At 32.5% G+C, this 25,605-nt stretch overlaps 1 protein-coding gene across 2 annotated transcripts in view; it reads left to right on the forward strand.

Moving 5' to 3' along the window:
- Positions 1-25,605, forward strand: part of LOC143909925 (3',5'-cyclic-AMP phosphodiesterase-like) — a 218,150-nt gene that overhangs the window by 28,473 nt on the left and 164,072 nt on the right. Inside the window, exon 3 of one of the 2 annotated variants that reach the window (XM_077428206.1) lies at positions 1,014-1,030. The exons of the other annotated variant lie outside the window; for it this stretch is intronic. Coding sequence (XP_077284332.1) covers positions 1,014-1,030 — 17 coding nt within the window. The remainder of the gene's footprint in view (positions 1-1,013; positions 1,031-25,605) is intronic. 2 annotated transcript variants of the gene reach the window in all.

Here is a 25,605-nt window from a genome sequence, read left to right on the forward strand (position 1 = left end):
ACAAATATATTTTGTCAGAAGAGAATTTTTATATTATATGTTTTACATATTTTCATATGTATTTACATATGTTACACTACTCCGGTCCGTTCATGAACATACTAGTTTATTCATACTATAAATATAAGATATGCTAACAGTCAAAAGCTATATTCAAATAGACTCTCCAGGAGTCGCATGAAACTTTTAACTGTCAAAACTTTTTAGAAAGGAAATCCTAGGGAAACCTCATTAAAATTTCTACAATTTCCGTTTCGACTAATTTTTATAACATCACAACCCAGGGTAAGCATATACTCGTATACATAGGAAACAGGAGAATCGATTGATAATACTTATGCCTATAGTTTGTGTATGAACAAACTGGTTCATTTATCATTTTTTTTATTTTAGTATAGTATAACTAGCCAGATTGGTTCGTGTATGAATAAACTAGTGTTTTATACCTACTTATGTATATGATCATAGAAAAATAGGGCATAAGAATTTATGTAAGTGGAAAGCTCTCGTGCAATATTTTAAACGTTCTTTTGTTCGTTAGCTTTGAAGCTTTTCTGTAACCTCTGGCCTACGTAAAAGTTGCACGGAGTGTTTCAATAAAAATAATAGAAATTTGTACGTGCGCAAAAGGGTAGGAAAAGCGAGATATGGAGAGCGATATATGTACATACATACATACATTTAGTATACATTTTCTGTAGTGGGCGCCATGCATTTCCAAGTGCATTGCCTTTTACGTAACTAGCAAAAACACTTCTGAATGGCGTGCATGTGTATTCACCAGCATGAATATTAGAGCGAGTCGGTCAATGTGGACATTGGCCAACTGACGTGGATTTATTTTACACGCGATTAGCATTAGGTTGGTGAACCCGCCCAGCGATACGATCGTCGCGCAAATAAAATGGCGAATGCACATGCAAACTTGCGGTGTAGCGTTTACATCTGTAGATACTGCATCGCTATCTATACGAATACTGGGCTTTGTGTATGTACATATGTATGTACCTTAGTATATCAAAGTATTAAGGTTAGTCCAATAAATCTGGTCGGTTGACGTGCACGAAATGTTCCCATCAGAGCTTTATCGCACCGCGACACAACCGTTGCATGCGGCCAATTGCATCGGTGCATTTGTTGCGGTGCATGTGTATGTAAAAATACGTAAATGACAATCTGAATATAGCCAGCACTGAGCATGCTCCTGAATATTTGCTCAACATTATATTGAATTTCAAGATATAAATGGAAATTTGTTAAAATTTTTAATTAATGTTTTTAATTATACATATTATAACTGGTGGTTCTGAACCGAGGTGGGTTTCTGACCATGCCATTTTTTATTATTACTTACCTCTTCTTACTTTCTCTAAAGATTACTATTAAAGAAAAATTTTGCCTCTTATTCGATCGTTTTCATACTTTGGCATTTTGCTCATTTTGGTCATCAATGTAAGTGGAAGTGTCATCCGCCATTACGGTGGTGGAAAAAAATCGTATTAGACACGTTTGAAAATACTTCCTCGAACTTCTCCCTGACGTTTATCCAGCGTTTTTTTTTAGAGCCTTCTCACTTTTCACCATGTCAGATTTCAATTGTTTAAACGCCTATAACTTTTTGTTTTTTCACACCATATTTTATTAAAACATTTTTAAAAGCAAGAATTTTCGTTTTATCCGAATATAATACGTAGACAAAATTTTGGCAGAAAGTATATTAAGGAAAAAAATACTACATATGTACACATATACATATGACGTATAATTCAATTAATTGAATATAAAATTACTTACACTGTCACCATCCAATTGTAATAGTATTTAATTCAAAATTAAATAAAAACATTATGTTTTTTCGAAATACATATTTGCTATTAAGATATCAATATTAAATATAGATTAAATGTATATCAATATGTATTAAAAATTACGCACAAATATTTTAGTTTTTCTATTAGAATATAGATGTCTCTATTTTTAAATTAATTTACCCGCTCACATGTTAGTTTGCGTCTCGGCTAGACGATTTAAAAATTTGGTTTTATATTCGATTTATAGATGTCTCGTTAAATTTTTAAATTTTCATAATTTAAAAAAAAATATTTTCTTTGTTTCAGGTGAGTATCGTTGTTCAACTTTAAAACAAAAACATTCCCATTGAAGTTAAACAAGCGGTAAGAAGTTACGTAAATTCAATACACAATATTTGTTGTTAGTATTCGACATGCGTAGCAAAATTTAAACGAAATAATGTAAAAGGTTTCGACGTCTTTGTTTGTGGAACGTTTACAAAGAGACGTTGAAAAATCGACGTCATTGCGGTCATGACGTGAAATGAGAAATTACAGGGCCGTGTTGGCAATGACGTCAAACGTCCAAGTGGAAAAATTGCGTGTTTAGACGTTTTCAGTTAGTTTCCCAACCCCCTTATCCTCTCCACAACGACCCTTACTTCGTGCTTTAAGATCCATGAAGATAATCAAGCTAAACATTTTCTTTATAGAAAAATCATATCGAACAAATATACTGTTATACTGTAAATCGACACTTATTACATTAAAAAAAGTTTTCTTTAAATTATAAAATTTAACATAAAAATAGTTTGGAAATTTTTTGATAGATGTCACTGTCAATCTTTCCGTTAAATTGAACATTTTTTCAAATCACATCCTTTAAACAAATTAATATCGAAAAATTACTTAAAAGCCTAATTATGTTATGATAAATATTTTTGTAAAATAAATAGTATAAATAGATTAAATACACATATAATAATACATATATACAAAGCATTTAGGTATAACCAAAGTGAACGCATGCGCCGATAAATCGACCCTACGCTTTACAAACGCTTTCCCATACATTCACACATTTTTTTAATATACAAATGTCACGCCACTTTGACGAGAAGGTGTGTATGTGTACTTTTCCATGCTTTCCCCCTGGAACTGCAATTATAAAATAACATCGCCTGACCCCGATTTAAAGCTTCAATCTAAATTGGAACTCACCACATTTACAGTTTCCATTAAAAATACTGATTAAAACATCAACAATATCATTCCACATCCTAAAATATACTTACACTTAGATGACATAACGATTAAAAGCTTCAATAACTCGCTCAGAACTTTAAGCTTATCTCGAACAACTTAAGTGAAGTTTCAAAGCTCTTTTATATGCGAAGCTTACACAATATCTTGAAAACTGTAAGATATAAGGTTATATATGTATAATGCAACGTCGAGAGTATATTGTATAATGACATTGTAATATGAAAATATTGGATCTTTGCCGTGCACGTGGTTGAAGGAGGCCACGTCATAGGTCTAGTGGTCCTTTATATTTTTCAACCAGCTAATAACAACCCTTGTATGTTGTGGAGTAGCTACAAAGCAACTCATGCTTATACATTATGAGCTGCATAATCACAAAGCTCGCCATTAAATTCGTTGGAACGAATAATGAGTGCACAATCCATATATTATCATACAACAGAGGGGTTGTTTGGAAGATGAAAGCTCGCTGACTGTGATAAGAAGTGTATTTGTTTATTATAATATAAAAATTAATACATGTTACCAGTAATAATTACATATTAAAATTTAAAATGTGACGCAATACTTAAATTCACCAGACTAACTAACCAATGATTTAAAAGGCATCATATTAGGTCTACTGAAAAGTTCTGTTCTGAATTCGAAGAAAATTATTTATTTATTTCGAATATCGTACGAAATGGTTTGTTGCGTTGATTTGAGCTTTTCCGGAATTTAAGATATTGTCGAAAATATTTAGTCAAGTGTATAATTGTCATTATAAAATCGTCATCTATCGGAGATAGTCTCCCACGACGTAGCTTGTCGTTAAGGTTAAAATCGTCTGCTTCAAATTTTTCGAACAGGTTCTGTCGGAAACTGTTTGTTCAAAAAAACTTTATAAGCTTTTGTAGCATTGTTAGAATTCATACAGAATGCACATCCATAAATCTACTTTATCAATAGGCATGGTTACGCAAAAAAATCTCACTTAACTCCGAGATGATGAAATCATTGTTTCAGTAAATTTAAAAGAGCAAATACCAAGGTAAAATAAAAAACCACATATGAATCTAATGAACAAGTTCATCATACGTGTTGAAATTTTAGAAGAGAACTTTCTGGTGGACCTTAATTTATATTTTCGGTTCACGGACACTTTGTCGCAGACAATTTAACCACTCACACACTGATCATCATTGAATCAGCTTGTGTGACGAAATAAACCTTTTATATACATATGTACCTATGTGTGTAATAAGATAGAGTTTTGAGAGAGTCTGACCGATATTTAAATAACTCTAACAATGATTGTTCGAATTTTTTACATGTAAAACAGTTAAAAACCTCAAATTTTCAAAAAAAAAAATTTCATATATATTCACAAAACAGAATAAATTCAATACGTTTTTGCTATCGTCTGTTATAATTTAAAAAATCCTTTGTGCAAGAGTTTACACGCGGAAAAATGTTTCCGCGGTAAAATATCCACACGGTAAAGTTTCTGCACGGTAAAATGTCTGCACAGTAAAATTTATGGTAAAAACTTCTGATCATTACAGGCACTGATATTTTCTAAAACTGTTTATTCCCGGCATAGATTATTTAAAAAAAGCCGCAAACGCTTTGATTTTTCAACCCACAAATTGATCACACATTAACGGAATAAGCAGTGTTCGGAATTACCAGTGTGTGGAAAGTCTTTGGGAAACTTTTTCCGCAAAGTTCGTGTCCGTTAACATCCTGTACGGAGAAATCCGAGTACTGGTAAGAACAAACTCAACAAAAGTGCAGCACGGCACGCCTAGATTCCAGCTGTGATGGTGTTTTTTATTATATTTATTTATTCGGGTATAAACCCATGCACGGCATCTATTTTCAACATTGTACATTAAGTATTATTCAAGGCCAATTAAAAAAGATTGCTTGCAAAGAACTGCTTGCAATGAAATCAAATAAATTGGCAAACTCTGAAAGGAAACGATCGACCGTCACATATCCAAGGTCTGACCAGCAACAAAGCCAGAGATAGAATTTGTGACTACACAATCGAAAAAATTTCAAGCTAACCACTGATCTACATATGTTGGTGGTTTACATATGTTGTGGTCTATATTAATGGTTAGTCTTCATGTCAATGTTAATTCGTACGATCGTATTATTTCGACTTTTATCTCTTATATTTCTTCAAACATCTCCGATATCATTCACTGTCAAACCTTTATCAATAATAGGAAAAAAAAGTTTGTCCCTGTTTTGCGACACTATAGATTACACGTGCTAGCTTTTTTACTTTATCTATGTACGCCGTAACAATAGATGACGTTTTTGGATCATGCGAAAATTTGAACTTGAGATTTTGACTGATTCGAACGTATTTAATAAACCGGAAGTGGGATTTTTTCCTCTTAGAAAAGTCAAAAATAATGTGACTACACGATTGTTCCACACCCCCTAAAAGTATCAAGCTGAAAATTTATATTTGTATTCTTTACATATGTACTAGCTTAGAGTTGATAAGGTTTTGGTCAGAATTCGTAAACCGGAAGTAGTATTTTTTTTTTAAACAATAATTCATTATTTTATTTTGACCTTTTAAATTATTTTTATTTTCTTGATATTTGATGTGTATAATGTTTATAGTGATTTTAAGTAATAAAAAAAATTGAACAAAATCCAACTAACAGAAGTAGAACTTCTAGAACGTCTTGTGTAAGTTTCCCTACATTTACCGAGAGACTTCTGGGCTCGATCCCCTATTCTAATATTTAATACTGCTGGTTAGACTTGGATATTTGTGTCTCGTTCGATCGTCGATCGTTTCTTATCAGAGTTTGCCTGCCAATTTATCTGATTTTCATTGTTGAAACGATTCCTCAAATCGGCAAAAATCATTCTACCTCCTGTCACAAATATCCGAATTTGAATTATGTACAAATCTAAATCCATAGATGTCTCAATGGATTACGTGTGTGCGAGCAGGACACAAACGGTTGCAGTATGACGTCACGGCTAAGTGTTCCTTCTCGAGAATTTCTCGAAAAAAATGCCAAATTGAAAATTCTATAAAACCTTTTTTATTATGCAAAAATATTTTTTTGTCACGTATTTTTACAACCACTGCCCTTTATAAAGCTGCATTTGAAAGGGCGGGTTTATACCTAATAATTAATGTGTATACTTCTTAGAAGGCTTTAATAACAATAAGTGGTCTGGGAATGATGAAATATTGTTTACAAATTTCTAACTTTCGAACGTGCCTTAACTTATGTTCTTTTCTTATCTTATTTTGACTTCTTTCTGAATTGATCTTTATCTCATTTTTACCTGGACATTGCAAACGCGTCAATCTTTAGAAATACGCAAACAATATCTTCTGACTACCCTCAATTATCGTCTGAATGCATTTACTGTAATTTTTGACCTGACTTTTTTTCTATTACTATTTATTTACATTACCCTAACCGGCTGGCGGTGTCATATTTGCTTTGGTGACTATAAAAACCTCTCCGATAAGTAGAAATAAGGCGTGGGAATCGACAGTATGCAAAACAAATATTACATTCCAATAATGCGAAAACATATATTTGTATTTTGATTCCAATAATGTCGAATAAACGATACTTTATTGTCTCATATACATTTTTTCATTTATCAAAATTTCTTGAGAATTCTCAAGAAATTTAAGTTAAATTGAGAATTCTTATTTATCAACAAATGAAAATCATCGAGAAATCACAATCACTAGTCACCGCATCCTCACATGTTAATAAAGTTATGCAACAGAAACAGATCAATTTCCACCGCACGCCACCGATATCTATATTAACCTTCCAGCGGGCGCGCGGAGTTATTTCCTTTGAGCGGGCGCTTGTCGTAAATTTTACGTCAACAAGTTTTCTTCATGTAAATAGTGTTTTAATTATGTAAATGGTGATTTCTTGATGTAAATATTAAGGAAATGAAAGGTTATGAAAAATGATAAATGACAATACTTTAAAAAATATATATTTTACTTTCTAAACAAAAAACCAAAACAACACTCTAAATAAGCTAACATCTCAAAACAAAATATTTTATCGCCCTATTCGATCATTAGTCCGAATTATTAATCAGAATCAATATTACCTATTTATTAGTCAGAATTAATATTTTCATCCTTACAATTATTACAAACGCTCAACGGAAATTCCCAAATATCGATGACTCACAAAAACTTCTAAGCACAACCGATTCGCCTGCAATTTCGGGAAACACTGACCTTCGAATAACTCGAAGCTCGGTGCTTATCACTAAATGATAAAAGTAGGAGATGCGATGGTAAATTTTACGACAGCGCTCCCGCTGGAAGGTTAAAAATAAAAAATAAAAATTGCGCTCAATTTGTATCGAAAATGTTCTCATAGACGGTATGTGTGAACGTTGTATTGTTTTTTAACCTTTTCATATTCCTCAAATACATACATACATAGATAGAGCCGTGGGTTGGTCAAATCCGATTTTTTTTACCTTCCTCGTATGTTTGCACTTAAGTGCCCGCTCATGAATATTTTCTAGTACATACATACATACATATAATATATCGCTAGTATGCACCCCCACGGACTCGAGCAAATCCACGCCAAAATCCGAACGAGAAAATTTCTTTCTGCAAAAACAAAAGCTGGGTGACGGACACGTGGCTCACTTCTCACGCTAGTTTGTATTATGTATACATACAATGTATATAAAGTATAAGTATGTGTGTGTGTGTGTGCGTCCTTCTACGTCCGCTGCAGATGCTGGGGGTCGCAAGATGGCGTCAGTGGCGTAGGCGCCAGTTGTCGGCGGTTCGCGACGCCAGCCACTGGGGGCGCAACGGTTCCCCACGCGGTCAAAAGCGTTGACAGCTCACTTCCGGTACACATCCACACCCCAGCCTCCACTTCTCCAACGGCCTAAGCGCCCAAAACACCCACACAAACGACTCCACGTACGCGCCGACAAACGACAAACGGACAAATCTTCAACCCTAATAGGCGCCCCCAAAGCCGCCGATAAATAAAAGTGACCGAGTGTGAACGTACTACATATAGTAAAATACATACACTGACGTACGTACGTGTACGGTGTGACGTCATAGATTTAGGCTGTGAGCATTCACACGTTGAATTTTTCGTCGATTTCACCCTCTTACTGTATCGCATTTGTTGTCGGTTAAGTACATACATACATATGATAATATATTTTGATTTTTAAATGCTTTTTATTATTACAAAATCATGTTCACAATTCATCTTTTATCTATTTTAATAGCTACTGATCTACTGATCATTTTCTATTTTACAATTTTAATTTAATCATAGTACTATATTATTATAATGTTAATGTACAGCATAATAGGAATAAGAGCTCAAAAACCTATTTACAATTCTTATAAATGCTCATAATACATAATATTAATTAAAGTCTCTCTAAAGTCGATGACCTAAAGCAGATTGTGTTCAGGTAATCTGTGTTTATACCTGAAGGGTATAGACATTTTGTTTTAATCACCGAGACTCTTCACAAGTGTGTTAGTATGGTTATTAGTGATTCTGTCATAGAATCTACTAGTCAGTTTGTTAGTAATGTCTGTAACAAACAGAATATTATATATGGCATGCAGTTTTTTCAAGTTAGTACATACATATATATGGTTATTTCAATTTATTATATTAGAACCGTACAAGTACGATCGTCGTGATTGTTATTTTTTTTAAGGTTAGAATATATAATTATAATGGGTGAGATTTTAAAACACTGAAAATGTCCGAAGTTTCATTTGAGGTTATTCTATTTATTCGTTGCGTTATTTTGGATTTGAAAAACAATGGGAAAACACAATTACATACATACAATGCTAAAGATCAATACCCTTGTTTTATACAGTGGCTTCATAGATAGTGTGTCTTTCAAATAAAGTCACAAAAATAGAACATTTCAATGTTTATATACATATATTTTACATTATTTGGAGATGCTTACTTTGGATTATAATTAGGGTGGCCATAATTCCTGGGACTCAAAACGGGACGCCCCTCAAAAAAATTGTCCCCCCACCACCCCAAATGTGTTGCATGTCCAAAAATTTCATAATTTTTCCCTCAAATAACCATTAATATTTTTAAGGAATTTTTTTTTTCTTAATGCACAATTCTTGTGTACAAGGAAAATATAAATAAGATAAAAAGAATATATGTTACAGTTGAAGTGTATCTTCTAGTTACTACTACTACTAGTTGGGATATATTCCATCTAACCTGGTATCAACTACCGTTATAGTTGAAGTGTATTTTCAGTTGTAATGTATTTTTACTAGTTGGAATATATTCCGTCTAAATCACGTAAGTTGATTTATAGAGTATATCTGGGGAAGCATTTTTATAAACTATTACATAATTGGATTGGTGTGTAATCCTCAAATTCTTGCCGAGTTCAAGTTTAGTGTTCCCAGCAAAACTCAGATATATTATATACCGCTATTTATTTTCCACAACTGAGGCACGTACCAGTTTGATGGTTTCGTCGCCTGTCGCCAGGGGCATCAAGCTCCTCAACCGGATTTATATTGCTTTGGATTTGTTAAATCTAAAAAATACTGATCTGGTTACTGAGATTGTTAAGCTTGGGATCGTAGCATGTTCTATTTTTTATATCTGTTTTATATTTATCTGTTTTTGTTTTTAAGTTATGGTTTATTTTATTTTTTCATCTTATTGTATATATTTTTTTTCTTTTCGTGTAGCCATAGTAACGACTTGGAGCTTATCTATAATGTCACCATGGAAAAATTTTAAATAAATAAATAAATATGGCGAACTACATTTCAACTGGTCAAAATATATTACAAATGAAAACACAGTTCAACTATAAGTAAGATGGAGAGGTTAAGTTTTCATGAAAGCGTCACTTGACTAGTAAATTGAATTGGAAAGTTAAATTTTTGTTTAGAACACATTCTTAAATATCGTAATACGGTACTCTTTACCTTAAATAATACCCAGTAAATATTTAGGGATTATTGAGTTCTAAAGCATTTGTCAAAACATCAGAGCTGTCAATACTCAACTGTTCTATTTGAACTGGCGCACATCGTTGAAAGTTTATTTGCTCTTGTAGATATATAATTCACTAATTGAACTGAATTCGAATAAAACGCAAATTGCAATACATATTACAACTGAAAATACATTTTGATTGTAGCATATATAATATTTGATGCTAATGCGCCGCAAGTTGATTTTTTTCTGAAACGCGTATAATTAACAAAAAAAAAATTGCTACATATTTTTCAAAAATACATTCTCGGTTTATTTTAGAAGAAGACAATGGAACAAGATAAATTAAATATAATATAATATTGTATTTTACACTCATATATATTAAAAAATAACTACGATGAAAATAAAAGCGCAGTGATTTTTTTTCATAAACGTGTAAAATGAATCATGTAGCAAAATATTTAAATTTTTCTTTTAAATGAATATATTAAACGTTGTAAGACACAAAAAACTCTGTAAAAAAATTTTGGCCGGACAAAACGAGACATATCAAACAGTTTTGGGAACGGGATTGTCCCGGAAAAAAAACGGGGCACGTGATCACCCTAATTATAATTATTCTGAGATGAGCATGCTGTTGAAAGCAGCAAGGTTTTGGGTTCTAAATGACTTTATTTAAAAGAATCAATGACGGTGAAGCTCCGTTCTGTCTTCGTAAATGAATTCAAGTATAGACATTTATCGGATATTTGTGGGTTTCTTTGATTCGACGTTTGACGTCAACATAAACACGCCACAACACGTTGAAATTTATTTAAACACATTGAAGTTTTTAAACAATCTGTCATTTTGTATGAAACAACCGGCTCAATTCTACATCTCAAAGTTTCCTATTGATACCTAATTTCCTACTGTCAAATTTAACACCAGTTTTCAGTCTTCAAATAAAGCACATTTCAAAATAACCACGATGTAACAGAGCACATAAAAGGATACACATATTATTTATATAGAAAAATTATAGATATTCTTGTATGGTATGACTCTGAGCTTTATAAATATTCCATTTTTATTACAAATTATAATAAAGAGCGTGCGCTAGCTTGTATGCCTATCTACTACGTGTGTCAGATTAATTTTAAAATATTGAAATGGAGTGCATTGTTTACCGCTCTACGGGTCAGGAAAAAGAGGGGGGTGTGGGAGGGGGTGGTGTGGGGGGAGGGTGGCTCAAATTTACCCTAGTGGCTAGAGTTGAGTGAACGGCATGCGACTACGTCACTGTTTCTCATTCTCCCCCCACCCCACCCTCCTCCATGTCGGCCAAGGCTGAAATTTATCCGAAAAAACGTGAAACCGTTTCAGCAATCTTCAACCTTTTGTAGTCTTTTAATTACAACATCGAACAAATCCCATTGTTTAAAAAAATCGCCCGGAGCTTTTAACTTACGCAATGCATCAATTAATTAATCGCCATACAACGAAAGTCCATTAGCTGTCGATTACCCATACATATGTACATACAAATATAATCTATTATCTACTATAATTTGCACTATGCAAATTCTATTAAATTGATTTTTAATAGTATAATCATGGTTTATGAAGTGATGAAATTATAAAATAAAATGTATAAGGAATGTGTGTATTTGTATATGTACGCATGTATATATTATTCTTTATAAAAAAATTTGTCTTTGTTGCCAAAAAAGGTGTCAAAATCAAACATTGATTCGTAAATGTAATGTAAATAAATTTTCGTTATATGCTAACGAATTTGAAAGCCTTATAGTTAATATGAAAAATGATGAATATACACATAGAATATAATTATATTAGAGAGTCCAATTACCCGTAATTTCTTACAAATTACCTGTTTACCGTTAAATTGCTGGATTTTTCATTCTCAAAAATTAACTATTTTTTTGTATTAAATATATTTAACCAAACGCCAATAAACTAAAACAATTATTTATTGCATATATACTATGATATATTGCCCGAAAAACGTGTGAATGGTAATGAATTCTGAAATAGAAAACCACACTGAAAAAAACATAATGTGTTCACACTATTGCCCAATAGTTGTGATCTATATTTTCAGTTTTATTTCATTTCATCAAAAAAGTCATTTTTTCTCCTTTAATTGTTTTCCTCTGGGTAGGTTTCTTTTCCAAAATGACTTTTTTATTTCTTATAGCTAACTGAAGGTTTCCTTTTAGTGATAACACAAAATTTGTCGTAGATGAAACTACTGCAATATCATCAAGGGAATCTGAAAATAATAGATTTATTACATTTGTTTGTTTGTTTTTGTTCTATTATTTCTACTTTTTCATTATTGTATATTTTTCTTCTGGATGAAACTTTGGGTTGGACCGTTGCTGGAAGATAAAATAAAAGAGAGGATTGCGATAAAACGCAGCGAAATTTGTGGATTTACCAGAAAAAATAATAATTTACCGATACATTATTGAAATATTTTTCGAGCCATTTGCTGGAAAACTGGTATTGGACTCCCTAATTTATATCATATGAGTAATAGAATGGTCCTAATTTTATTTAAAAAAAGAATTATAATGAACACAAATCTCTACGACCACTTTTTTTCAAAAACTAAAAACTTAGTGTTAATCTTAAGTGGGCACAATTATTTCTTCAAAAAAAATAAATTATTAAACCAAGTCAAACCTTATACTATATTATTTAGAATTAGAGCCAAAGTACTACTTCCAGTTCAGGTTAAGTATTGAAACAATAATTGTGTATGAAATTCATTAAACCTATGTATATAATATTACATGTAAAAAAGCCATGTGAAGCGTAAAGGAGGTATGTAAAAAATATCAGTTCAATCCGTTAAGCGAATTAGGAGATAAAAATTACAACTTCCGGTCAACCTAGAATTTTGAAAAAATAATGTAACGTAACGGTTAGAATTTAAGCCACTCAACGAATCTGACTGAAAGTTTTTTATGAGGAATGATTAATTTTATACATTGATATTTTTAAAATATTTTAACCTCAACCGGAAGAAGTACTTTTACTCTAGAGAATCGAGGTTATTCATTTTTTTTTTTGATTTTTAAATGCTTTATTATTACGAAATTATGTTCGCAATACATCTTATGTCTATTTTAATAGCTTATGATCTACTGATCATTTTCTATTTTACAAGTTTAATTTAATTTGGTTAGTAATCATAGTACTATATTATTCTAATGTTAATGTACAGCATAATTGGAATAAGAGCTCAAAAACCTATTTACAATTCTTATAAATGCTCATAATACATCTAATACATAATATTAATTAAAGACTCTCTAAAGTCGATGACCTAAAGCAGATTGTGTTTATACCTGAAGGGTATAGACATTTTGTTGTAATCACCGAGACTCTTCACAAGTGTGTTAGTATGGTTATTAGTGATTCTGTCATATAATCTACTGGTTAGTTTGTTAGCAATGTCTGTAACAAACGGAATATTATATATGGCATGCAGTTTTTTATATACCTGAAGGGTATAGACATTTTGTTTTAATCACCGAGACTCTTCACAAGTGCATATGTTAGTATGGTGATTAGTGATTCTGTCATATAATCTACTGGTTAGTTTGTTAGTAATGTCTGTAACAAACGGAATATTTTTGAACGGTTTTTCATATTTTTCTCAGAAACCTTTCAATTGATCTGAAATTTCATATCTAGAAATTTAAGCTTAATTCCAAGCAATAAATAAAATTTAATGAAGGTTCTTCAACCGAAAGTGACAGTTTACTCTTGTTCGATTTCGCTTTCATTATTTTTTTCGACCCTTTAAACATTTGTGTTCTTCACGAAAAAATTCCTGTATCATCCTTGTATCAATTTCATGTAAATAAAAAATAAATAACCGTTTTTTTACATTTGTATGTATATACATAGTTATTATAATTGAAAATCGTGATTACCTGTAGTATCACAACGGTTCGAACTTAAAAAAAAAAACAAGTCATTCGTTCGCTTATTGTCGTCCTGTCCTGCTCTGGCATCTAATATCGTATGTATGTATGTATTACTTTAACGAAAATCTTTTGGGGAAACAAGCCCAAATGCGTGTATTATGTGTGCGCCACAGTGTGAAATAAACGCCACAAAAAGGTTGTCGTCCCCTGAGTGTTCACACGCACGGCCTAGACTGTACGTGCTTTGCCTTCGTAGCAGCCTCGTAGCAGCTGTTTCCCTTTAGCGTAGGCAGATTTATGGCAGTTGTAAACATGCGATGCTTTCCCAGCTACGACTACCCGGCGTGGCCCGGCTCCTTTAAATTACTAATTTGCACATTGAATTATAAATTTAAAATTTTCACTCATAGTTTATAGCCATTCATTATCCACTGTTACATGAAGACTTCCCCAACATACTTCCATTCGTACCTGTGGTGAGCAACTTTCACCCGACACATTTTACTAATTTCATCCAACCATCTTCCTTGTGGCCTTGCTTGCACTCTTTTACATTCTCTCTGGTACCATTCGAATACTCTTTCCGCCGATCTTTCTTACGTTCTTCCAGTTAATTTCCATTTCAATACGTTTACTCTCCACAATATCAACTTACTTTGTCTGACTTCTCACACAGGTACTCCACTATATGCCGAGCATACGATATTATTTGAGTGCATTGGACTTTGTGTAAAATTTTGGAGTTCAATTCCCAAGTTTCACGACCATACGTCATCACTGGCAAAACAAATTGATCGAAGATCTTTTATTCAGGAATTCGCCCAAATGCTTTCCATCCTAATTCAATTTATTTACTACCGAACATGTACATTATTTGCCCTAAATGTAAATTATTCCTGACTTCATCTATTATTTGATTGTCTAAATATGGAATAATTGTGCAAAATTTAATGCTATTAGTGTGATTTTGACTTTGAAACTTTTCTGTAAGATCTTTTTCTTCAGAAAAAGTGTTTTTTTTTGGATTTATAAACGGCGTTTATTCGCCCAAATGCACTCTGTCCTAATCAATAGTAGATGCAGAAAATAGTCAGGGGGGCATTCAAATTTAAAATATGATACCTAAAAAAATATTTTGTAAAAAGCTCTGGACCATAAATTTTACGTACTTATTTTTTCTATAGATAGATTTTTGAAAGTTATAATGAAAAAATTAAAACATATGTACATAAATATATATATATATATATATATATATATATATATATATATATATATATATATATATATATATATATATATATATATATATATATATATATGTATGTTAATATATATGTATGTACATATACGAAATTAAAGTCGTTCGATTGCACCCATGGCACCCTCCATGGATTCGCCTATGATTCTAACTCCATTCGTCTGTTTATTTCCCCTTCTTTGTTACTGGACATGTCTTTAATTAACAATAAATATGTATAATTACTATCACGTATTATATAAATGACAAAATTGAAAAGCTAATTGGCTCAATGAAGGCAGCATATTGAAACTCCGATTATGCAAAATTCGGCTTTGATTAAATTTTCATTATATTTAGTAACTGTCAAAGTGATGGGTTTGCACCTAAGTAAATCTGCTAGAATTTTCTTGTATATAATATTATTGGTTGGTAATTAAATTCATATTTTTTTCTTTAGTCTGCGTAACCTTCAGTCGCCCTTATTTTGATGTGATTAAAAAAATAAATAAAAAAGGTCTGCGAAAACTAAGCAAATACAAATATGGAAAAATATGTTAATTATACCAATGTATCAACAGTAAAAATCTACAAAAGCAAATCCCGTCCTAATTGATGGACTAAATTAAATATAGAAACATAGCTCAGTAATAAGTGTATAACTCTAATAATCCAAGGGCCACGGGTTTGATCCCAGACCGGGTGTTGCGGGCCAAATTTTAGACATTTGTGACTACAAGTCAATTTTTAATTGAAACGGTTCCTACCAAATTGAAATTGGCCACTTATCCTCATTTGTCACCATTATTTGAATTTAATTTTAAATTTATAATAATGTTATTAATTTATATACAATACATATGTATAAATTTAGCCATAGGTGTCACCTTGCGGTAACCCGTAAAGGAACTAAGGTGAATTATATGCAATATTTTTTTAATATAAAAAAATGACAGGACAAATTGTATTAACGTGTACAGTTAATTAATTTAGTACTTATAATAGAAATATTAAATTTATGAATAATTTACTGGTACACTAATTAAATTAAATTAAATTGAGCAATGTGTACATAAATATATATTTTTGATTTTAAAATTTGCTAGACAATTTTTATTTTTGCAATAAATAATTACAAAAAAAAGAAACATCTGATTATTGATCACAATACTCACTTTTGGCGCAACAATATTAGATTTTGAACTAAAGAATGCAAAGTCAAAAACTTTTTAAACGCTCATATCTTATATTAAAATTTATTTGGTCAATGCTAGTAAAGATTGATTAGCCTCCACTCTGCTAAGTAAAACGTGATGTTTTGTTGCTCAGTGTTATTATTATGAAAATAAATTTACCCTCAGATTTGACGGATCTTATATCCTTGGATTAAACGAATATACATGACCCATATATTTAAATAAAATAAATATATAACAAGCCCACTTCCCGTCAAAATTGACGGATGAAACCCGAAGTTATTCATCATTGCACCTTTCTTTCTGTAATACATCACATTATACAGTACAGGTATGCGTATACGTGTTCTGATTATCTCCAAGTCCATTAGGGGTTACCTGCTACCTCAATTACCCGGGACGTGTTCTGAAATTGCGATTATCTGAGCACGCAAAATTCACTCTAAACCCCCTGACAACCACCCCCCCATATCACCCCCCCCCCCCCTAAAACCTTTTTTCCGCAATGAATGCCATACAGGATGAATAAGGACAAATTTACAAAGGCCCGCACACACAAAGAGCATGTAAATTTACATGTAGTTATATACCATTCACTAGTGTATGCATCGGACTAAAAGCCGCTCGTTAACCCATTAACGTGTTGCGACGAACAATTGCCAACTCTATGTACGTCGGTTTATGGTTTTTTATTATGACAACAGTACTCCCGGGAAATCTACGAGACGCAGTAAAGAAAAGCCGTATCTTGGATAAAAGAAAATGAGCAACAACGCTCTCTTCCGCTAGACTCGTTAAGAAAATGAGGACGTAATTTGAACTGCATAGAATAAGAAATGTCACAAAGTTACTAATTGACATCGTAGTTAAAAGGTCATTTTTTTAATAAAACGAAAGTCGTATATATGCAAAAATGTATCAACCCACATAACAACAAATTTTGATTTTTTATTTATTTTTACTTGGGAAAGACGGCATAGTCGATGGACCGAATTATATTTTCCAATGATGCAACTTTTCGGGTTGCTCCTGAGCGACATCTTTGGTAGTAAATTTGTACATATATAAATTTATAAATTATAAATTTTGAAATCATATTCAAATAGTAGGCAGGAAGATTTTAGATCAATTTGATGAGGAACCGTTACAACAATTAAATCAGATAAATTGAAAACGACCGTCGTGGAGGCACAAATATCCAAATCTGACCAGCAATACTACATAAACATATAATACTCGAAATACATTTTTTTCAATCGAGATAAACAGACGAGATCGAACCCGGCAACCCTTCGGTGTTTAGAATTAACGCAACCACCATTCTGTTGGTTATTTTTTTTGTATGTACGTAATACATACATATGTATGTTTTTATCCTGATAAATAATATATTGTTGATGTGTTTTTCAATAACAGGTTTACATAAAGTAAACGTTATGTGACACGTTATTAAGAGACTCGAAGAACTGACATATTCCATAAAAATAGGGAAATAATTAATTTTTTTTTTATTAAAAAATTCCTATATTCGGTGTTAATATGCTTGTTATTAACAAATATGCACTTATTTTTATTTTACATAAACAAAACTTTTGAACATTTTCACCACATTATTTAAAATCTAAGCTTATTTTAATTCAATAAAAAAACGAATTAAGAGAAATTTCATAATCGCTTGCATTTGAAAAAGCTTAAAAATCTCTTAACGATAAGTTGGATTCCAAGAAATTATCCATAACAGTATCTCCTGAAAAGCATAATGTACTAAAAAAACATACTTATGGAAATGATGAAATATATTTATGAAAAATATCTTATCTGGAAATGAGCTTTTCCGATAATTCAGATCGAAATATATATCGAGTCCATTATATAGTTAAAGGATTCCACGGTAAAATGCTTAAGCTTAATTGAATCAAATCTCCTTGTATCAACCGAAATCTTGTTAGTCGTATTTTTTTTAAATAGATACCCGGAGCTTGTATAAATATGGATCGACGTAAAAAGCTTAGTTTATATCAAAGACATATTATAATTGTATTGATTCGAATATGGAAAAAAATGTACGTTGACATGCTTTTGCATAAAACTTTTGTTTTGATTTAAGTTTTAATATAATAATATAAAATAAAAAATTACAATAGCTATTGATCATCCAATTCTCCGAATCATATATGTATTTTAAACTTTTATTTAAACTTATCTCATTTAATATGAAATCTATTACTAAAGTGACTTTATGACAATGATGGGTAGTTAGTGAAAGTAGTCGACATTTTGAATGTAGTTTCTGTATATTTGATAAATTTACAAAATTAAGAAGTATATTTTAAACTTTCATTTCAAGAAATGAAAAAATGAATCCTTATGTGTCTCCCAGGTGTGCGATTTAAATGAATAAATGAAATTTAAGGCTTAGAGCACGTGCACCTTCACAGCATTTTCTTATTAAGAGTGCCGAGGTCGCATTAAGATCCTCTCGGGATAGATTCGTCGAGTCCAGGTCGTTGTACCGCAAATGGGAGGGGTCGAGGCTGGAGTATGAGGTAGTGAGAAACCGGAAGAGGAATGGGGCAAGACTGGTGCGTCAGGCGGAAGAGGAAGAGGATAGGAAGCGGATGCTGTCCATGTGCGCCTGCGCTTCGCGTTTTTCCCCAACGGTAAGCCCATCATCCCTCATACAAAAGTGGTATCGAATTTAAGATATTTCAATCCGCTCGGATGACCAAATCCCTTTCGACGTCTGCTTGGCACTTGTGCGACAGTAAAATGATAAATTTTAATGAAACAAATTGAATATTGAATTAATAAACGTTTGTGAAATCATCCCAATTTAGCATTTTAAATTTTATAGTAAAATGTACTATGTTTAAAATGTACTATTTCGTCCATCCTCCTAGCTACGTGACCCGCTCATTGCCATTTCAATCTCTTCACTCTATCCACTATGTCCACTACCCTTGTCATACTTCTCACCCAAGTGTTCCGCTTTCTGTCTTTCCTCGTTATGCCACGCATACAGCGTTCCATACTTCTTTGAGTGCATTGGATTTTATTTGACATCTTGGCGTTCAGTGTCCAAGTTTCACATCCATACGTCATCACTGGCAAAACGCATTGATCAAAGATCCTTTTCTTCAAGCAGAGTGGCATTTTTGATTTAAAAACAGCATTCATCCGTCCAAATGCACTCCATCCTAATTTCATACGTCTCTTTATCTCTTCATCTTTACTACCAGACATGTCAATTATTTGACCTAAATATAAATAATTATTTACTACTTCTACTGGTTTATCATCTAAGGGGATGCTATCAGGCATGCAATAACTATTGAACATTAGTTTAGTCTTATCTACGTTAATTTTTAATCCTACTTTTCTACTTTCCCTGTCCAGCTGTGTTAGTCTGATAAGTAGTTCAGCTGAATCACGAGCTACTAAAACTATATCGTCTGCGAACCGAAGGTGACTCAAGAAGCGACCATTGATGCTTACTCCGGCTGTATCCCAATCCAAGTTCCTGAAAACTCCCTCAAGCACCGCATTGAATAACTTGGGCGAGATTGTATCTCCTTGTCTTACTCCTTTTCCTATGCTAAATCTATCTGTACCTGAAAAAATTTTAACCGAAGCTGTGGCATTCTTATATATTGCAGCTAACAGTCCCACATAGGGTTCCGGCACTCCCTGTGTTTGTAGAGCGTTAAGTACTGCATTATGACTAACTGTATCGAAGGCTTTCTCATAATCGACGAAACCTAGGCACAATGGCCGTTGATATTCGTTGGCGCGCTCGAGTAGTTCGCCAACTACTTGGAGGTGGTCCATTGTGCTGAAATTTGCCCTAAACCCTGCCTGCTCTATAGGTTGGTTCTCGTCGAGGATATTCTTCAGCCTTTCTGTAATAACCTTCGTGAAGAGCTTGTAGACCGCTGAAAGATATATATATATATATATATATATATATATATATATATATATATATATATATATATATATATATATATATATATATATATATATATATATATGTATATATATATATATATATATATATATATATATATATATATATATATATATATATATATGATTGTATATGACAAGTAATGAGATAACTGGAAATACGCATTGTCGTATACGTACAATGTACATATAATATGATATAAAAAAAATCATCGTACGTACATATTATATAACCAGTATATACCAGGTCCTTAATTTATTTTACACGGCATACGCTATACATCAAAGCTTCAATACCACGCCTAAAATACACAAGTAGGGGAAAATATTCTTTTGAAATGTTTACATGCGCAAATTCATGTCCATCACGGTGTTGATATCACAGGGTCTCGACATTCAATTATCAGCATTCACCTGTCAGGGCGGCACACATTCATCATCCGCAACCCTTTTTCTGTCGGGGTTTATTTTCGGCAAAAGATTGCAAAACCTTCCTATAGATGATGACACGCGTATACGTGGAATTGAGGTACACAAAGTGGTGTAGTGGCGAACGGGAGCGTGGTTCTCAATAAAATCGTCACCGAAATTGGATTCTCTCGCGTCAATTTGGACTTTGTCCAATGAATTCCTAGAGACTGCTTGCGTATTATATTACAGGTATATATGAGAGAGGCGTACGTGCGATATCGAATCGCGATATCGATAGAAAAGGGAGGAATTTCCACTGGGGATATTTTTGGGTAAAGTGAGATTAGTGTCCCGTCTTCACACTCCCTAAACGAGATCAAAGCTCTCCACCTCTCTCTGCCGTTTGGGGATTTGTCAGTATCGAATTTCGGCCACTTTCATCGAAAAATCTACTCGGTTTCTATTCTGAAGGTGATTTTTTTTCTTTTTTTACTGTCAACGCACGGGAGTGGCCGTCAAAAATGACGGGTGGTGAAATTTCGATGAGGATAATTGAAATGAATTGAAATTAAATGAACGAAAGAGAGATCTTACGTTGCGAAAACTTAAAAGACTCTTTTAAAATAATGCTTCTACATACATATTTACTTAATTTAATATTAAAATCGGTTCTTTGAACATTCAAAGGGACTTTTATAAACGGATTCAAAATTGAAAATTTATAAGGGGATTGACCTGTTCTATTTCTAGTTTGTAGTTCCTCTAATATAAGCTTTTAAAAGAGAACTTGAACCGTTTAAAAAAATGTATCTAATGTATAATTTCGAAAGAGACTTTCTATGTATTTAACATTCGTTGGTTGATTGGGTGGGAACTACACATTCGATTTATTTTTTTTCGATTCAAACTCCCCGGGAGCGAAGCTTTCGGAGGCGAAGCCCTACCCGATTTCTCTAAAGATTCTGGTATACATATAATTTCTAAAGAGTATATACATATGTTTGTTTGTTCGTGAGAGTCAATTTTATAAAAAAAAAAACAAATAAGTATTCAAATAAATTTATATAAAATAAAACTATTCAAATACATTCAATAAAATGTTTACTATTAGATTAGTCATGTTTAAGCGGTTTATATTACAAAAACCGAGCAAAGCCGGGTAAAACCACTAGTGCTATTATAAAAGTGTAAGTTGCTTTATACATAATAATTAGCCAGCAGCGTGACTCGGTGGTTGCGTTGCTATTAACCTTTTCACCGCGTACAACTACTATACATGTCCTAGCGAACATGCCCTCAGCGCGCGAGACACGCATAGATGTCTTGGAAGTTCCAACCTGTATAAGAGCCGTCTATTGTGTTAAAATTTTATAGCTTGGTTGAAAATATTACTAAATGTATACTTTACCAAATTCAATAGATGGCAGTAGTCAAAAAAAATATAGGTTGTAAAATTCAAAAAAATATTACAACCTATATTTATAGTCGAAAACGCGATAGCAAAATCCGCAAAAAAGCAGCCGCGTACAGGGCATGTTCGCTAAATTTGGTGACGCGGGCAAAGGGTTAAGCACCGATACGTCACCGAGCTCCATCCCGGGAGCTGACCTCGATTGAAAAGAATTTATTCTGAGTATAATCTTAAATGCTACTGGTGAGACTTAGATATGTGTGACTCCATGTCGATCGTTTCCTATCAGAGTTTGCCAAGTCATCTGATTTCATTGTTGAAGCGGTTCCTCCATCAAGTTGACTAAAACCATCCTACCCAGTATGTCACCACTATTTGAATATGATTTCAAAAGCTTATTATCTACATATAACATAGATGTCTCGCTAACTCTTATATATGGTATTTGTATTGTGCTTATATGTCACAGTGGATATATCACACCGACGCGTTAGAGTATTCTGTAATGTCACTGTGGTAAAAATATGTAAAACAAATAAATGAATACATATATGAAATTCTTGACAACCGCTTTTTTTAATTAATTTAATTTTATATTATTTAAATTGAATGTGTCGTTTCCTTCACATAGCCTTCAGATGAATCGTTTCCTACATAGCCTCCACTCGAGTACTATAATGGTAAGAACATACTCAAAATACTCAAAAGTACACTTCATATCAAATAAAATAAACAAAAGCATGTAAGAGCTCCATTTGTCAAAATTAATTGTTAATACTGCATTTGAGAAATTTGAAAAAATTTCAATACATATCAAAAATATTAATTGTTCTCTACACGGAATGATAGTTAAAGTCGTTCTCTTGAAGTTTGTACATACATATGTATATAGTTATGATATTTATCTTCTCATAGCTTAATCTGAAAAAAATCATCCAACATATAGGGAATCATTTATTTAAACCAGTTATATCATTTTTTTTCAGTAAAATTCTGGCAATAGATGACAAAATTTCAAAGAAATGCCATTAAGCAATAATACTGTAAGAAGTAGAATAAATTAAATTGATAAAGATGTAGAAACACAGCTAATTGAAAATTACAAAACTAGAAAGTTCTCATTACAAATGGATGAATCAGATATAAGATACAGTGAGGTTGTAGTGATGGCTTATGTTGGCTTATGATGACTGTATTAATGGCTTTTGACCTTTGTTTATTTTTATAATATGTAATTATAATAGGCATTTGAGATGTTTATTAGATAGATGTTTGAGGCATTGAAGTGGGGTGTGTCACCAAAAATGCTAGGAAACACTGATATATAATAGTATTTCAAAGGATAGTATTATATATGTATGGATTACATATATAATACTATCATTTGCAACATTATAAACGTTTACTATTTTGAAAGCAAATGACTTCGATTGTATTGATACGCATATTGAAAACCATTGATCCAGTCTCATTATCTTTTTTCAATAAATTATGTACAACAAATTTTCAATTCCATCTGCTACGGAATAAAACTGATTCATTACGTATCAAAGGGGGTGGTTTCGACCTGAATTAAAGTGTTCAAATCCCAATTGCAAACTTTCATTGAACCGAATAAAGGCATATCGAGCGGTGCTTTCATCGCGCAAAAGCCCATTTCAACTCATTCGACCACATTTTATTTACTTGTCTTAACACTTTCCGTTCCGCTTTACATATCTCGGTTGTGTATTATGTGAGACACATTAAAGCCGGGATGGGCTTCACAGTCGTAAAAACTTTAAATTGGATACCAGCTTCTACGTATAGTGAAAGATAACTTAAGTTTAAAGCGTAACTTAAGTTATCTTTCTAGGAGTTATGTCTTTCACAAGTGTCCGTAGGTTGGCTTTAAATCACGTTCAATAACTTAATTTAAAATTTGAAGCGATTGATGAAATTTGTAACTCACTATATACATATATAAATATACAGATATTTTAAAATCGATTTTAGAATCGTCCATTATGATAGAGTACATTGCTTGAAAATTTAGAGAATGTAGAGGAGGTTTCTCAGATATAGATATGTATGTACATATTTACTTACATACATATATGTATGATAATTTACGGTCGCTATCTTTGTCTCTATCGTAGTGCTTGCCAGCTAAGATCACTGGGTTATAATTCCCTCCAGTCACGACGTAGAGTATATTTGGAGAAACATTTCTACAAATTACTGGTTGGTTCAGTGAGCAATTCTCAAATTCTTGCATAATTCAGTATCAAAGTTCTCAGCTAACTCAGATACATAAGATGCCGTTGTTTGTTTTATTTTACCGTGGCACGTACCGATTTGATGGCTTTGTCACCTGTCAACCAGATTTCAGTCAGCTTGGATTTGTTTAATCTAAAACATGCCAATCTAGTTGAAAAAATTTTTGATTTGTGTTAATCATTGTTTCTTATTGTATTCTTGTATCCCTTTTTTGTTTAACCATATTGAAGACTTGGAGCAATTATGTAATGTCCTTATAGCAAAATTTCAAATAAATAAGTATATGTATATTTTATTATTTCTAAGAAAAATATTATATAATGTATGTATGTAATAAGTATAAAGGCTCGTTTATACCAGTACAGCTCAAGCCGGCAACTGCACGTAAACAACAGTGCAATTCATATTCTTTAATTAATTTTGCCTTGCACTCGTCCAAAACAAGTATGAATGTACCAAAAACTGGCGGTGCTGTGTGATATGAATAGAAGTAGTCTTTTCCGTGCAGTGTTGTGCCGAACTATATTTCGAGCAATGCTGGTTAATATAAGCGGATCTTTACTCTCAAGTCTTTTCTTACATTTGGATCTAAATTAGTATCGAAGGTTTTATCACAGAAAACGTTAAACATTGTTCAATGAATAGTCATAGTTGCAACCGGTTGATATTGTACTTAAATTTTACATTGTCAGTGATGCAATTTACTTTTACAACCGGTTGTACAATGCAGTAACGTAAACGGGATAGATAAGGTTTAATATTCACAAGATGGGAAAACGGAAACAATCTACAATGTCGCTTGACTAAAATAAAAATTACCATTTTAATCTTTTACGATTGAAGTTGGGAATATTCCGAGCCGGTCATAGTGGCAAAAGCTCTCTAGACAAACCAGCAACATAGCTCGGTGGTTAAAATATATATGCTAACTGATCACGGGCTTCATCGCTGATCCAGTGTTGCTGGTCAGACTTTAGATTTATGTGACTACAGGTCGATCGCTTCTTATCAGAATTTGTCAGTTTATCTAATTTCATTGTTGAAACGGTTCTAGCAAATTGGCCACCTACCCTCATTCTTCACCATTATTTGAATTTTATTTCAAATTTATAATATTC

This window comes from Arctopsyche grandis, chromosome 1 (genome assembly GCF_051622035.1).
Source record: "Arctopsyche grandis isolate Sample6627 chromosome 1, ASM5162203v2, whole genome shotgun sequence".
Taxonomy (NCBI): Eukaryota; Metazoa; Arthropoda; class Insecta; order Trichoptera; family Hydropsychidae; genus Arctopsyche; species Arctopsyche grandis.